The sequence below is a fragment of the Strix uralensis genome, chromosome Z (assembly GCF_047716275.1).
Source record: "Strix uralensis isolate ZFMK-TIS-50842 chromosome Z, bStrUra1, whole genome shotgun sequence".
NCBI classification, from domain to species: Eukaryota; Metazoa; Chordata; class Aves; order Strigiformes; family Strigidae; genus Strix; species Strix uralensis.
In genome coordinates, this window is record NC_134012.1 from 85,453,733 (window position 1) to 85,469,284 (window position 15,552).

The 15,552-nt window shown below is 37.4% G+C and overlaps 1 protein-coding gene across 5 annotated transcripts in view; it reads right to left on the reverse strand.

Annotated features, from left to right (window-relative positions):
- Window positions 1-3,702: 3,702 nt before the first annotated feature.
- Window positions 3,703-15,552, reverse strand: part of GHR (growth hormone receptor) — a 131,249-nt gene continuing 119,399 nt past the window's right edge. For all 5 annotated transcript variants that reach the window (XM_074855962.1, XM_074855958.1, XM_074855959.1 and 2 more), the window contains 5 exons: window positions 15,220-15,398; window positions 11,444-11,615; window positions 9,421-9,511; window positions 6,781-6,850; window positions 3,703-6,524 (listed from right to left, as the gene is read on the reverse strand). In XM_074855962.1, coding sequence (XP_074712063.1) covers window positions 5,562-6,524; window positions 6,781-6,850; window positions 9,421-9,511; window positions 11,444-11,615; window positions 15,220-15,398 — 1,475 coding nt within the window. In that variant the 3' untranslated portion in view covers window positions 3,703-5,561. The remainder of the gene's footprint in view (window positions 6,525-6,780; window positions 6,851-9,420; window positions 9,512-11,443; window positions 11,616-15,219; window positions 15,399-15,552) is intronic.

Genomic DNA, 15,552 nt, shown 5'->3' on the forward strand with positions numbered 1-15,552 from the left:
TCAAGTAATATACAATCCATGGAAATGGATTTGGGCTACATCTTGCTTCTGTGTGGTCTGACAGCATGGTTTCTATGGCAGTTAAAGCACTGACGGTGTGTGCAATTAATATTTGCAGAAAGCTGGGCATGAGCCTCTTTAATCAAGTAATAAGTGATAGGACAAGAGGGAATGGCCTCAAGTTGTGCTAGGGAAGGTTTAGACTGGATATTAGGAAGCATTTCTTTACAGAACGGGTAGTTAGGTGGAATGGGCTGCCCAGAGAGGTGGTGGAGTCCCCATTCCTGGAGGTGTTCAAGAGGCGGGTTGACATAGCACTTAGGGATATGGTGTAGTTGGGATCTGTCAGTGCTAGGTTAACGGTTGGACTAGATGATCTTCAAGGTCCCTTCCAACCTAGATGATTCTGTAATAATGATTAGTCAGAAAGAAGAATTTGTACTGTAAAATTATGTTTAAACAGAGGGAGTTCCAAGAGAGAAATGCATCCACTGGTATCTCCTCAAAGTCAATTGCTGTAAAAGCTGGTTAAATTCTTACCCATTCGACTGTTTTGGTGAACTAGGATATTCTGAATTAGAACTGAAAAATGAGTAATGAAAAGGTAATATTCTGTAGTGTTTACCTCTTTGTCCACCCCTCCAAGTTTGCATTGCTTCCTAATAAAACTAACAATGTGGGCTAAACTTTTTCTCCCTTTTCCTCTCAAATCAGGCAATCTGAGTCAGGCACTCCTTTCCATAGGGTGTCTGGTACTAAGCCCCTGAGACAGCACATCTCAGTGCAGGGCCAAAAGGTTGCTGTGGCTACATGTCATACTGTTTTAAGTTTCTCTTTGAACCAGAGCATTAATTTCCATTCTTACAACTGTGCTGATGCATACATAGTTGTAAATACTAAGCTGTGAATGACAGTAGAGCGTTCACAATGTAGATTGCCATCATTAACTTGAAGCATTTCTAAAAACATGGTAAGTCTATAGAACACTCATCTCTTCTTTAGTACTACTATTTTGAAATAAAAAAACCATACCTTTGATAATGCATCCAGAAAGGGTGAACAAACCTCACAAGGTGCTGATGTCACCTCCTGTATCATAAGTCAGTGTGGTTTAACCCCGGCCAGCAACTAAGCATCACACAGCCAAAACCAGCACAGTCAGGAAAAATATTTCAACTCAGGTAGTAAAGAATAGAAGTGTAAGTCATTATGTTTGACAAAATTATTTCTTATCTTAATGGAAACCAGTATAGATGGTGCTGTTTCAGTCTTTTGTAACAGTATCTTGAAGCCTTGGAAATGTGCATTGTCTTTCACAGAGAAAAGAGGGTCAAAATCAAACTCTTCCAAACTGAGGTGTGCTTCTTGCTGCCACCAAAAGGCAGCCAGCAGAGCAACTTGAGTCCTGCTTGCTTTTGAGAACCAACATGGTTTCCAAATACAGATATTCACACAGACTAGCCTCTGCCAGGCAATGTACGAGTGAAATGTCATTCCAAGTATGGGAACAAATGTGGCCAGTTTACATGCCAAAACTTCAATGCAGTGAAAGTTACTGGGTTTACTACCAAAATGCTCCTTGCTTACAGTGTCCATCTGTGATGTCTGTTTCTTTTCACCTTGTACAATTTAGCCATTGATTAAACCTGGAAACTACAATTTTAGTAGGCATTTCTAAAAGAATGAATTCTGTCACTTTTATATTGACTCATATATCTGGCATCGGAACAGCAGCGTTATTTCTCAAAGTGAATAAGAGAGCAGATAAAAAATTACTGGTCCAGGGGCCCTTTATAGCACAGATATATTTTCCCCCACTTCAAAGAAAAGGTGAAAGTAAATAAACAGGTTACTTTGCAAGTGTGTATAACCTTTTCTGTGTCTGGCAAGTGCATCATATCTTGAAATAATAGGTCGCTGTGTTCTATAAGAAAACAGCAGTTTTCCAGTATAAAATGTAAAGCTCAGGGACAACTGCAAGTCTGACGCTTGGATTTCTCTTCTGAACACCCACATGCACTCTACACAAACTGCAGTCATTAGGCATGTGATTACTTGAGCTGCACTGCTGCTGGGTGTGGAAGGGAGCTCAAGCTGGCTTTTCACAGTCCCTTTAAGCTGACCGAGCTGACAGTTACTATCAAAAGAGAACGTTACACTATGTCCCTGCAAACACACACCTACCTTGAGCTGTGTATCCTTCCTGTTTTTTGCCTGCATGAGTGAGCTGCATGAGGAAGCTGTTTTCTCCTGGGAAGATCACTGTAGCTCTTGGCCATGTGGTCCTGCCTTTTTTCCCTGGTGCTCATCTGGGACTTTGCTCAATCAGCTTAACGCATTAATCAACAGAAACTAACTTCTGATACTTTAATGATTTTCTCAGATTGTAGAAAGTTGGATCAGCTCATGGAAGGGCATTGGCAGAGAGCACTGGAACTGGCACAGTGAGAGCAGTGGGAGCTGGAGTTCCCCACATGGCAGTGGTGAACCATTGTCTTCACTGTCATTTCTTAAAGCTGTGAATTCTCCAACTCCCACTGGAACTCAGGTATTTTTAGAGCCTTATAAAAGGCACAAACCCTCTGAAGCTTAGTTCTTCAAGCATGAGATATAAACAAGCATATTTAGTCATCATGATAGTTCATTTGCATTGAGTTCTACAAAGTTGTTTCAACAGACAGTATGAACCAAAAGAAAACAGCAATGCCCTCTCTGGCTTACCTTGTCCAATGGCTCAGCCAAGGTGAAATTCACACCAACATCAAGATGTCTTTAACAAATATATTTGGTGTCTGAATATGAGCAAGATGTCCATGCTCCCATTCTAATCTTGAAGAGTAGAAAGCCCTAATCAGCTCACCTAAAGCAGACACCTGTATCTGGTCAGCTAAGTAGCTCTTTAGACTATTAACTACAATGGTAACTTACCTGACACAAAGATGTTCGCATTCCTGAAGCTGTTTTCTTCCACTGGGGATCAGTTCAAGTGCCCAAACATGCATCTACCATCATTCAGGCTTTTAGATAAGACAAAGCATACACAAGGCCTGTGCTGTTCTGAACTAGCACCTGGAAGCCTGATTACACACCTTAAATGGCACTGGATGTGTGTGTAGAGGAACTGAATCACACCTTGATTCCCTTGGGAGAAAATGGCTTACCCTTGAGTAGTTGGATTCCTCCAACAGCGCCCTCCCTCCCTCTAGAGAGAGAAGACAGGCAGTAGTACGCAGACTGGGAGAGGTTCAAGATACGACATTTTCCATAGAGACAGACTATCTGACAATTCTGATATTTCAGAGTTCATATACTGCTAGGTTTTAACTATCACTACAAGTAACTATCGAGGTTTGTCAGACTATCTGATTTGTGGATTCAACTGTAGGTATATCTCGAACTAGTGAAGCTTATTTATTTGCAACTACAGGCTGTGCCAGCCAAAGGTAAACTGATCTGCTGAATTAGTAACACGTGTCTTGGCCAGTTCTGGGTACAGCATGTCCTACCTCCATCTATATATTTAGGTCCATGCTTCTATTTTTAACTATATACATATCAATCAGTGAAAACACTGATCTCATTAGACACTGCTTCTATTCTAAGGAAAGCTGCATTCTACTTTATTCAATGAGAAATACTCCTGATTTCTCCTAATAAAATCTCTATTTTCCATGAAAGAATAATTATCTGCAATAAAACACATTGTGTCAGGACAATACATTTATTAAACTCTGAGAAAAACAAACAAAACACTGACATAAAGAAAGTTAAATAGAAACTGAAAGACACATCTTCTGACCAGCATATAACGGCTTGTGTGACCAGTAAAGTACCAAAATGACATTCTGAGTTTGATTGAGGTATTTAACTATTTTTGGCAATAGAAACAGAGTAAGAAACTTCTTCCAAACACACACATAGGCATTACTTGCATTTGTGTCTATCATCTACGAAATTTTATATGAAACTAAATAATGTAGCTGTTAGAAAAATATAGCAGCAAATTAGCAGAATATCTAATGCACATTTACCATAAAGTACGTGCTAAACTTAAAAATCCCACCCCCTTGTTGGGCCCAGTCCTGTAGCCCTTGGTCACAAAGAGAGCATCAGTAAGTTCTGTGGGAGACATCATGAGCAAGACCTGCATTTGCTGCGCTTCATGCACTTCTGTTCAGGTCAGAGAAAAGAAATGAGCGTCCCTATCTGCTTTCTAAGAAGAACCCTGCTGTGATGAAACCACGCCCTAGGAAGGTAACTTCTGAAGCAGTAATAGTTCATTGCAAAGCTCCATCAAGTTCTTAATATATGTAAGAACAAAGAGAGCTTTCTCACTGAGTTTCAGTTCTCTCTCCTTTCCTTCTGAAACGCTGCCTAACACAGTCAGAGGAGATGCTGTTAGGCTGCAAAAACAAAAAACACTTTTGAACAATACTGTATTCAATTCCCTTCTTCCACTGAAGCCTTTTAATCCTGTTACATCTTTAAAAATGAACTGCTGGCTAACTCCTGAATTCCTTATTTTATCTTTTTTAATCAAGGCTTTATGTGGCACAAACTAATAAATGTAGTGATACCTTTGGCTGTAGGAGGGCTTCAGAAGTTGGTCAAATGTGAAGAGATTATGCTGCTAAGTCACCAGAGTTTATTCATGTGTTCTCAAAAATTTTCAATGAAAGTATAGTTGCACACTGTTTAATACTGTGGTCAACAAAATTTTGCTTATAAAAAAGTGTATTATTAGCATTAACCAGAATCTGATGAAGAACAGAATAATTTGCCCAAATATTTTGTATATTTTAAAGTTTTCTATAAAACTTTAAATTGAATGTATATTTCTATATTAGTTACCATAAGAAAGTAATAGAATCAGTTACTTAAGTTTCTACAATATTTCAAAATTTTTCTACACGGTTCTTTGGAGGTATAAAATGGCTCTGTAAAAATCTATTTTTTCTTTTTGCTGTGAACAAAACTTTTATAAAACAGAAAACTCCTTTTTAAGGTTGCAGCAATTACATTCCTTGGATGGGTCACCATAATTGAATTACAGTGTGTACTGTAATAGGAAATGTTTATGTTTTTATGACTAAAATATTAAAATATATTTTTTAAATTTATATAAATCAAAATAGGTGTGTTATCTATTCAAGCTGCTTTTAGTTTTCACCTGTATGTTCAGTTCCCAATTACTGATAGAAAGATCTCTGCCAACAGCACAGTTTTTACTAAATTCCTAGACTTTAAACCACCTGAATTTTAGCTTTATCAAAATGCATGATTTACTGTACATTAAACATAGTAATTTCAATGCTTAGTATCACAAAAATCAACACCCACAAGAACAAGACAGTCACTGCTAGTAAAACAGTCTCAAGACAAATTCATAGATAATATTTACAGAACACAATAGGAATATTTTGATGAATATTTTACGTTGCAACATTTTAGATAAAATCATAAGAACCATGAGAAACTTTTAGACTTCATTTTGGTTTCAGCATACAAGCCCGAGCTGACTCTCTGCTGTGAAATACTGCACACACCTAGTCAAAGAAGAGCTACGGCATGATTTTGTTCAGCTGGTCTGCACTCACATAGCCACAAGACATATTGAATTCCTTGTCTGGCACAGGCAGTGCAGTTGCGTTGAGCACGAGGCCTTGTGGAGAGTGAACGATATGAATAGATGTATAGTCTGGGACAGGTATCTCTGAACTTGGCGTTTCTGCTGTTGAAGCTCCAAAATTGACACCGGTAGTGGTAAGGCTCTCTGTGGTGAAGTAAGCGTCTTCATTACAGCTTTGCTCCTGAACATATGGCTCATCCTCTTCATGGGAAGTCACAGCAATACATTTTTTCACATCTGCCTCACAGAAGTAGGTGTTGTCCATGGTGAAGTTTTGTTCTGCGCAGCCTTCACATTGTGCTCTCCCCACCTTGGATTTCTGCCCTGGTGAAAGTACAACACTGCCTGCTGGAGTAATATCACTCACTTGCGCATAAAAGTCAGTATTTGTCAGTGAATTCTGGTTACTTAGCTGGGTATGGACCGATGGACTAGCTGAGTCAATGCTGTCTGCAAAAGGTGGCCACAGCTGGCTATTTTCAGACTGAGTATTCATAAGCAACCGTTGGGTGTCTGTGTTGGCAAGGCTTGGAAGTGACTCATCATTATCTTTTCTATCAAGGCACAAGAGATCCCCTTCTTTTTCAGTTACCTTTTTGAACTGATCAACATCAGATATGGCATCACATGTGTCACTTGCACTAAAGTCTGTCTCAGGAATATCTGGTTCACAACAACTGGCCCGTCCAGAATCATCATCCTTCGCTCCCAAGCAACTGTGTGATTTCAGATGATCTTCACTCAGGAGTCTGTCGGTATCTGAGACTCTGTTCTTTTCATCAGGGTCTTCTATGTCCAACTCAATAAACTCAACCCACAAGTCATCATTATATAGCTGTGTCTTGTAGTTGTCATGGCTGGCTAAGATGGAGTTCACTTCATCTAGCTTTCCTTTCTATAAAGCAAGAAAAAATTAATGTTATGAAGGAATTAATAAAAAATGCTTGTACTTTTTATGATGTTAACTTAAGAAAAGGTAACTGTAGCTGATGTAATAATTGCAAGGGGGTTTTTTATTTTATTAAAACTATGCTGTGGCAATTTCCCCCATGTCACAATTTTTTCCTACAAAATTTTTCTGTCTGGGACAGCAATTGTCACCTGCCTCTACTACAGTGATTCCCACTGTAGATTTCAGACCACAATCTTACCTTCAAGAGATCTGGATCAATCCCTTTAATCTTTGGAACTGGCACAGGAGGAAAAATCAGCATTTTTAACCTGGAAAAAATAAATGATGGCTTTTAATTGACAGTGGTCCTGAGGAAGTTAGAAAGAAGCGAGCCGTACATTATGTTTTTACTTAATTACTTCAAAACTGAAATGTTTGAAGATTCAATTTCAAATAGACCTAAGGAGAAGAATTACTGTTTTCTCTCACTGCAAATAAAAAATAAGTTTTCTGCAGCCTTCCTTGTTGAAAACATACATTTATGTGGCAATCCATTCTGGAGTCTGGTCTTTGAAAATTTAATGCTCTATAGAAAGAGAGTAAATTCTTAGATCTCTGTCAATATTTTCCTTTTTGATATAATTTTCAGAGGAAGCTGATACCAGCCTCAGTGTGCAGAGTGACTTTCTCAAAATTCTTTTTTTTCAGGGAAACAGTAGTCTTGCATAAGCCCAATGAATTTAAATAGGGAAACAGAAAAAGGGACTTGGTGAAAAAGTGAATTACTTCAGAATTTATAAATAAAACAGAAACACAACTGCAAAAATTTAGGTTAGTATTTTGCCATCTCTATGACACTTTTCTGAATTATTAACATAACAAGTAATATATAATAATGACAGGGTTTTACCCTTGTCGAGATCCAACAATAGACTGTCATGGCTATCTCCTCCATTTTATACCCCTCCTTCTTGTGCAAACAGATAAACTGTAGTTCTCAAAAGGAAAACCCAACATTCTCTATACTGGGTTACTTGTGTATTTTAGAAAGTAAGCTGTGGGAATGGTAGATCTAAATCCAAATATGAGTTTTGCTGCATTGTTAGTGACCTTGATGAGGTCCAGAGAGGATCACAGGAATCTTAAGGAATGCTAGAAAGAAATTTAGGCACCTTCTGCTTAACTATGGAAGGCCCAAATTCCCCAGCTGTTTTTGTTTTTGGCAGACACTCAAAGTTCTGCCCAGCAAGCCTTAGTGAGAGCCAGAACTCCAGTAATTTTCCACCTAATCCCTGGAGGGGCTGTGTTAGCTGTGCACTGGCTGAACTCTCGGGTACCAGTTTGATTTGCAGTTACAGTTGAGTCCACAAATCATCTATTCTGACAGGATTGGGCACTGCTTCTAACAAAACAGTCAAGGGATTTTACCACTCGCTGCCTGAAAAATTCAGGAGGGAGAACTACACTCTGCTCCTTTCTTGGCCTTGCATAATTCAAGCCTGCATCTCTCAATTCATATGGCCTAACCCCAGGCATCTGTCCTAGGGAGCCTGGTTCAGATCTTGTGAGATCAGAATTGAGGAAAATATGAACTGGTATCTTTTCATATACAGGAGGAAACTGAGTCTGGATATTTTGCATTATGGGAAATCTATGCAGCCTGCTCCTCTGCAGAAGACATTGCCACTCCCACCACCACGTGCACCAGCTTGAAGGAAAGGGTGCAGGCCCACAGGTCCAGAAAAACTTTCCAGATGAAGGGTCCTCAGTGGGGAAAAGCCTCCTCCAGCAGTCGTGATTAGCATGGAAGATAATAGTCTGATCAAAGACATGCTTCAGTCCTCAGGATCTTTTGTGATGAAGCCACTCCTTCCTCAGTATGCTGACCTTAGTGAGGTCCTGGTCCTATGTGCGAGTTGTTCTTACTCCATTCGGACACATCAAGATTTTGTCATGCATTGTATCAAGAGCCTTGCTCTTAACTGTGGGACCAGAATGCTATTGCAGGGAGTGGCTTCCTGAAATTAAGCTCTGCCAAAGCATAGTGCTGCTTGCCTAAATTATTTTTTTAGAGCTGCTCCAACTGCACCATATTGTTTTCATTTCAATGACTTGTCCTTATGCTGGTATGTGCAAAACACTTCATGTTCATTTTCAAAGTGTGTATACAAGACCACTGATAACATGCATGGGTGCACTGGGACTTGACCATGGTGTTGCTCCACAGACTAGGACAGTACTGGTATGACATCCAAGCTGAATTATTCTACCAAAACCTATCCCTGAACACACATATTAGGGGATGAATTAATTCTGAGACCATTTTGTAGTTTTTATATACATAAAAATGTGTCATTGTTTCATTTTTATAATGACACAATTTTATAGTTTTTATAAATGACACATCCTGTGCTTTGTTTTATTTTATTCCTGTTATTTATAGGAGCTGCAGTCTATCCACAGAGACCAAACACTCCTCTATGACTCAAGCTCTTTCCCTTGGCTCACTGAAGAAATAGTCAAGAGATTAGTGGAATAGCCTAAGAACAAAACCAAATATATAGACATATTTGTGTGAAACTTTTGACCAGTATGTAGGTAAAAATAGTGTTTACAAAATTTGAATGGACTTTAAAAACCAATCCCCTTCAAAGCCCAAGTAACTTAACTATGTAAATACTGTAGAATAAAATGTTCTGCAATCCAAAAGGAGGAGCTTTTGTCAACATAATCAGATTCCCATGCTGAAGGCACAGTACATACATATGCCAATGTCCATGTGGCTTATGAGAATGGACAATCCTCAAAATAGTTTCTAGTCCGCTAGATTTGAAACCATGGAAGCACCCTATTTTTTAAGCTACAAGTACATAAAATCTGACAAATAAAAACTCTCTACCTTGGTTGTTTAGACAGCAGGATTAAGATCACTGTTACGGCCAGCCCACATACTCCGAAGATAACAACTAAGAACCATGGAAACTCAATTTCTGAAACAACAGAACAAAAACATGTTAGCAGGGATCTGAATCTCTTCTGCATCTTTAATTTCAACCTTCTCTTCCACCACCTGAGGATTCCAAAGTGGTAAAAACTCGTAGGAGAAGTTTTGGTTACTTAAACGTGAAAGGTCTGTGTTAAGCAGAAATAAAAATACCCTTTTGGTCTCACTAGTTTCCATACTGCATTTGTAGGTTCACTGAGACTCCCTGCAAAAACAGACTGGGCTTTTAAATATAAACAAGATCATAGTACAGACAATATATGTAGCAAAATCAGTCATGAAGAACATGCTACCAGTAGTCCTGACAGCATATAATGCCACAGACCATGTTATTGCTTGTTCACTCGAGCTGAGAGAACATTATTAATAGCATACTAAATCATAGGCAAACTCTCTCACAGAAACTAAAATATGGTGGTGTCAAAAAGCATACTGCTCCTCTTTCTAAAGGCTGAACGTTAATTATGTTGTGAACCATCAAATGGAAAAAAAAATTCTTCCTTTTATTTATCTTGCAGGTGGCTACAAAAAATTCAGGTCACTGGGAAATGCAATATGGTAGGAATGAAGAACAATGCTGATAAATGAAATGTTTTATCTTTTAAACACTGGAAATTCCATTATACTTAAGGTGACACTGTAGAATACAAAGTATAGAGAAATTTATTCTGGCTGTAGTTTCAGATTCTTCTAATTTGTTCCCAGTTTTAAGTTTTCCATACAAACTTCACTCATTTTTTGGGCCAACGAATACTGGGCAGAAAGCTTTAGGACTCTACACATGAACATAAATATACATCCTCTTGGGGAAAAAACAATTAAATTCAGGTACCAGTTTTATCCCTGTGCTTCTAGCTTAGATTTTGACTTGACATGTTTTCAGGCATGAGTAAAGTCCTATCTGGATATATCTGTGTTAGACAGGTTCCTATTTTAATGAAGAACCAGTAGCTCCTTGTCATGTCAGTGACACCTGTGAATGTCCAGCTGCTTCAAAAAGTTAGAATATTGCATTTGAATTTAACTAGTCTAAATTTTTAAAACATGGAAAATTTAAATTTTAATTCTGTGTTTCTAAAGGTGATATACAAAACAAGCAAGAATAAATTCTCAGTCAAATCAGGTCACTACTGGTGTGTGAGATGTATGGGTATGGATCAACTTGCAGAATCTGGGTTGTAGTGACTGAAGAACACTGTACTTGTAGGATGGCCTTAGATTTTCACAGAATTTTGATTTTTTTCATATGAGAACCTTGACAACTTAATGCAGCTGGGGTTAATAAAATAATGCCACATGTCCAGAACATTAGCTGTTCATAAAATTAGGAATGAAAACTAGTAATATGAAGAGTTAAAAAGGGAAATATAGCAAGATTTTGAAAGATAAGAGTTATGGGTGGTTTTATTTAACACCTTCATTAATACCCTGGAAAATGAAGTGAAGCAGCTTGTTAAAATAATTTGATGAAGAGCTCACATTTTGAAAAGTTCATTTAGTAGCTCAGACCTGAGAATGCTTTAGGAAAAGGCACCGTCTTGTTCTTTTAGTAGAAGAAATGTGGTGCTCAGTGGCTGTTTCTTCTTCTGTCTTTAACAGCACTTTAAAAACAAGACAGAAGCAAGAATCCGAAAAACACTCACTTGTCCTTGATAGAATTGGGCAGCTCAGAAAAGCACATCATTCTGACAACAAACTTAGCCAGCAGTATAACACTTTAATAGAAGTGACAATTCACTACTGGAGTGCTCATTTTAGACAATGAAATATGAGTTTTAACTGTATTTTAGGCTCTATAAGATGTGCAACAACAGTTATTACTTCTGATTCTTAAAGCTATCTGTATTTTTCACCACCACCGAAAAGACAAAAAGACAACATGGTTATAAAACCACTTTGCTGCACTTTGCTTACTTACCTTCAGCACAATGAACAAATTCAATGCCTGCTTGAGAAAAAGATACGTAAAGGATTTCACTGAACTCCCCAAATTTTTCAGAGGTACGTTGTCTTGATCGGACTCGTATCTCATAATCTCTTCCCATCTTCAGAGAGTACAGTGGAACCATTGTTGAGATCCTGGGTTCTAACTGTAAAGACAGAAGGACTGTGATTTATTTGTTTGAGTTGTACTGGCGATTTTACACTGCTTCTTGATTTCAGAAATGAACATTTGAAGGTGTTTTTGCTACTTGGAACTGTAAGGATACCATGAGAAGAGTTCAGAGAGAAAATTCACACCATTTACTTTTGACTTACTAGCCATCAGGCTTTGTTGTGATTCAGGGGACAAAAAGTGGAGAATCCAAGCTCTCTCTCAATACAGTCAGTGAAGAAAGGCAGCTGCCCCCAGTTACATGCTGTAAGTAGGTGGTGTGAACATCTCCCATTGATCTTATCAAATTGTAAATCCTTTTTACTGTTACAATACAACATTACTGAATTAATTACGGAATTAATTGTAAAAAGAGAAATGATTTAAAGGCCTTCTAACCAGATGTGTTGCATCTTACACATGTATTTATTTGGGGAACACTGCATAACTCCCAAAATCTTCAACTGTGTATAAAATGTGATAATGGACACCTGTGAGAGCTGGCATCAGATTGTTGGTCTCGAGACTTCTATATTAAGTATTAACTACAACATACTTAATACTGCTGCATATCAAACCACGTAGGAAGTCACATTAGAGGTCTTAATATGTGAAATTTCTCTCTTCTATTACTCCTCTAAGAATATGTATTTTAGCTCCAACAGCCCAACAAAAGTACACAGGACAATGTGCTCAACAGAGAAATCCATGTGGCAGACGTCGTATTCTAATTTTACTTAAGCATCAAGCATGATACTGGCAAAACTCATCATGAGCTAAGAATTACAACACCTGGGAAACAGCAGCCATAGGGAATTTGAAAGAATCTTCAACCATACAATCCTATAATCACTGCAGCTGCATAATCTAAACTTGAGACACATTCTGTTGGTATGATCTGTGGGGTTCCCTGATCCCTGGTGGCTCCAGACTCAAGTGTTCTGAGAACCAACCAGTCAGATTTTGGAGGGGGCAGTGATCCCACACAGACTGCTTTACTCTGCTAGTTGTTGGGCACAAGATCGTGGACAACCATTGCTCTACACCACAAAGGCTTTTAACATGTGAAGACTATTCAGTTGGAAAGTATTAGAAAGGGTTTACTTATTTTGTGCTAGGAAGCCACAAAGAAATAGTACACTAAATTTTTATGGGTAGGGTGTGTTTTTGTCTGTTTGTTTGTAGGTTTTTGTTGTTTGTTTGTTTGTTTTTTCCTGAGACAATTAGTGGAGATTCTTAGGGATGCGTGTTTTCACACCTTGTTTGAAAACCACATCAGCCTCACAGGGTCTGTATAGCTATTGCTAAGTCATGACTAGTACACTTGGAGAGACATATGAGGAGACAGAATTTTAGTCTAGTGAATGTAATGGGCAACACTTCAAGATAAGAGGGTACAATTTTAAAAATATACCCAGCAAGGAGCTAATAACAATGATGATATTTTTTCAAACTGTGAGCCATATTACATTTGGCTCTGTCTCATAAACACCTGCTATATGAGGGTGGAGATTTTACTGTTTTTAGGAAGTTTCTCAGAAAAAAAATTTGATCCTCTTATCACCGTAACTTACTGTTATAACACTTTACTGATTAATGTTTTAGTCCTCTTTCAATTCATGTTATCTATTTTTAATTAGAAAATACATTGAAAAAAAAGAATGCTATGCATGAAAAATCAAACACCTCAATCCCAAAGCATCTAAAAAAATGACAAACAAGTCTCAGTAAGGGGAAGACAGTACAGTTTCAAGTACTGTAAATTAATTTTTGTTTCTTTTTTTTGTATCAGTTACATGTACAAAGCATTACGGTATATTTAAGCAGTCAAAGATTATCCTTTGTGTAAAACACTAGTAATAACAGTATAACTAGACATTTGTCTCTTTACTGCTTCAACAGTCAGCACAGAAGATATTTGTAGCAAAGAATGCAAAGAGTGAAATTGTTGCTCCAATGCTGTTTTTCAGAGTTTTGCTATTGTCTTAGGCCAGACCAAGATTTTGTTCAGAAATTTCTCTTTTGTGCTCTGATAGCATCTCAGGGAATTATGCCATGTTTGTCTTTTTAAGCTGAAAGGCACAATAACATACAATATATACAGCTGCAGTACAAGATAACCTATAGTATTATTTTTCATGAGGCAAGTATAGTGTTCAGCAATTTCTTATCTGCTTTCTGAAAGAAGAAACACCGATCTTCAAATCTTTGCTCTCCTAAGAAGAGCTATTCTCAAGGCATGCTGGAATTATTGATGGTACTGGAGCAAGAACAAAGCTTTATTAGGGTATTTATACGATTGATACCTAAAGGCTTATAAAAAAAAATAAACTGTGTGTTTTAAAAGAGGTATCCGTATTGCCACCTGCTTTTGTAAATTTCATAAATACTCTGCAGAGTTTCAGGTTCTTAAGGTGTATTGATTTACTGCCTAAACTTAACTAATTTTGTAGGCTTTAAAATATAGATGCTATACAGTAAGTATAGCTTAAACAGAATAGGAAGAAATTCAGACAAGTATTAGGAAAAAGTTATAGACATTCCAAGGCCTGTTTGGCTGTAGACTTACTACTAAGGAGTAGGATAAACATTGAGAAGGATCAGAGAGGAGGAGGGGTCCAAGGTCTTTCGCAGATGAAGGCAAGCAAACCAGTTTGACTATGTTTCAATTGGTAAATTTGCCTTTTGCCAATTAAGATGAATTCAAAACAGTATTATCTACTTTCCTTCTGTCAGTTAACTCAGTTCATATTAATAAGAAAGCAAAAGAAGGGTTCTCCTCTGAAACGATGTTCTTATTGCATTGACCTGGTATTCAGAAAGAGTTCTCCATATGCAGATTTGCCATGACACACTGACACTTAGCCTATGCATTCAGGTAAGCTGGGTACAATTTCCTCCCTGTAATAGGAAAACTAACTACATGAGAAGTTAAGTGATTTTCAAACAGAAAACTTAAAAGATTTGGGGTATATATATTTCATCTTTTCATGGACTATCCATGAAAATATATTGTCACAAATTTCCCATTGCTGTCTGGTATGAAATCTGTATGTCTTATCTATGTTGCATTATTTTTATTTGCTTATTGTATCAAATTTTAAACTATAACTGAAAGCTTTTCTTTTTTTTTTTTTTTTTTTTTTAATCTACTGAAATGATAATTATAGATACTAGAACTTTACAGGTACTCTGAAGAATCTGGACTGGCACGCTGACATTTTCCAAGAAAAATATTCCTGTTCCAACTACTAAAAATACCATGCACTGTTTCAAATAGCTGAGGTTTAAGAAAACAATAGAGAAATATTTTATCCTTGAAAAAACCTGTATATATCTGACTATTGCTAAAATTTCTAATCTAACACAGGGATTTCAAGATTTGTTATTATTATCCTGTGTGTCAACTATCTTGACACATAAAGTCACAATGTTTGCTAGAAAACTTAAGAAGAATATGCGTATATTGTTTAATACTTAAGGTATCATTTAATTAGCAATTACAAACCTGTTGCTTTTCACAGTAGTACAGAAGTGTTAGGGACAGAACAAGCCTGCACTGTACTATGACTATTGTATAATAAATATTTGCTTCATACCTCCTTCCATTTTGTCTCATTAACTTCTTTGTACTGCAATTCATACTCCAGAGTAATCCATCCCTTCTGAACATCTGCTGTTGGTGGTGGATCCCATCTTACTTGGATATCCCCATGGATCCCAGTCTGACTAGTATTTAGCAGAGTCCAGTTAAGGTGGACAGGGGGATCAGGTAGTACTGTTTAAACAGAGTATTTGGAATAAAACAGCCAGTTTTCAATGTGAAATTATCATTCTTACTACACACTATTAAATGATTTCAAGACTAAAAAAGCATATTAACCGCATATTTGCTGATTAAAATCTAAACCTGTGAATCAATGACAAAGTCA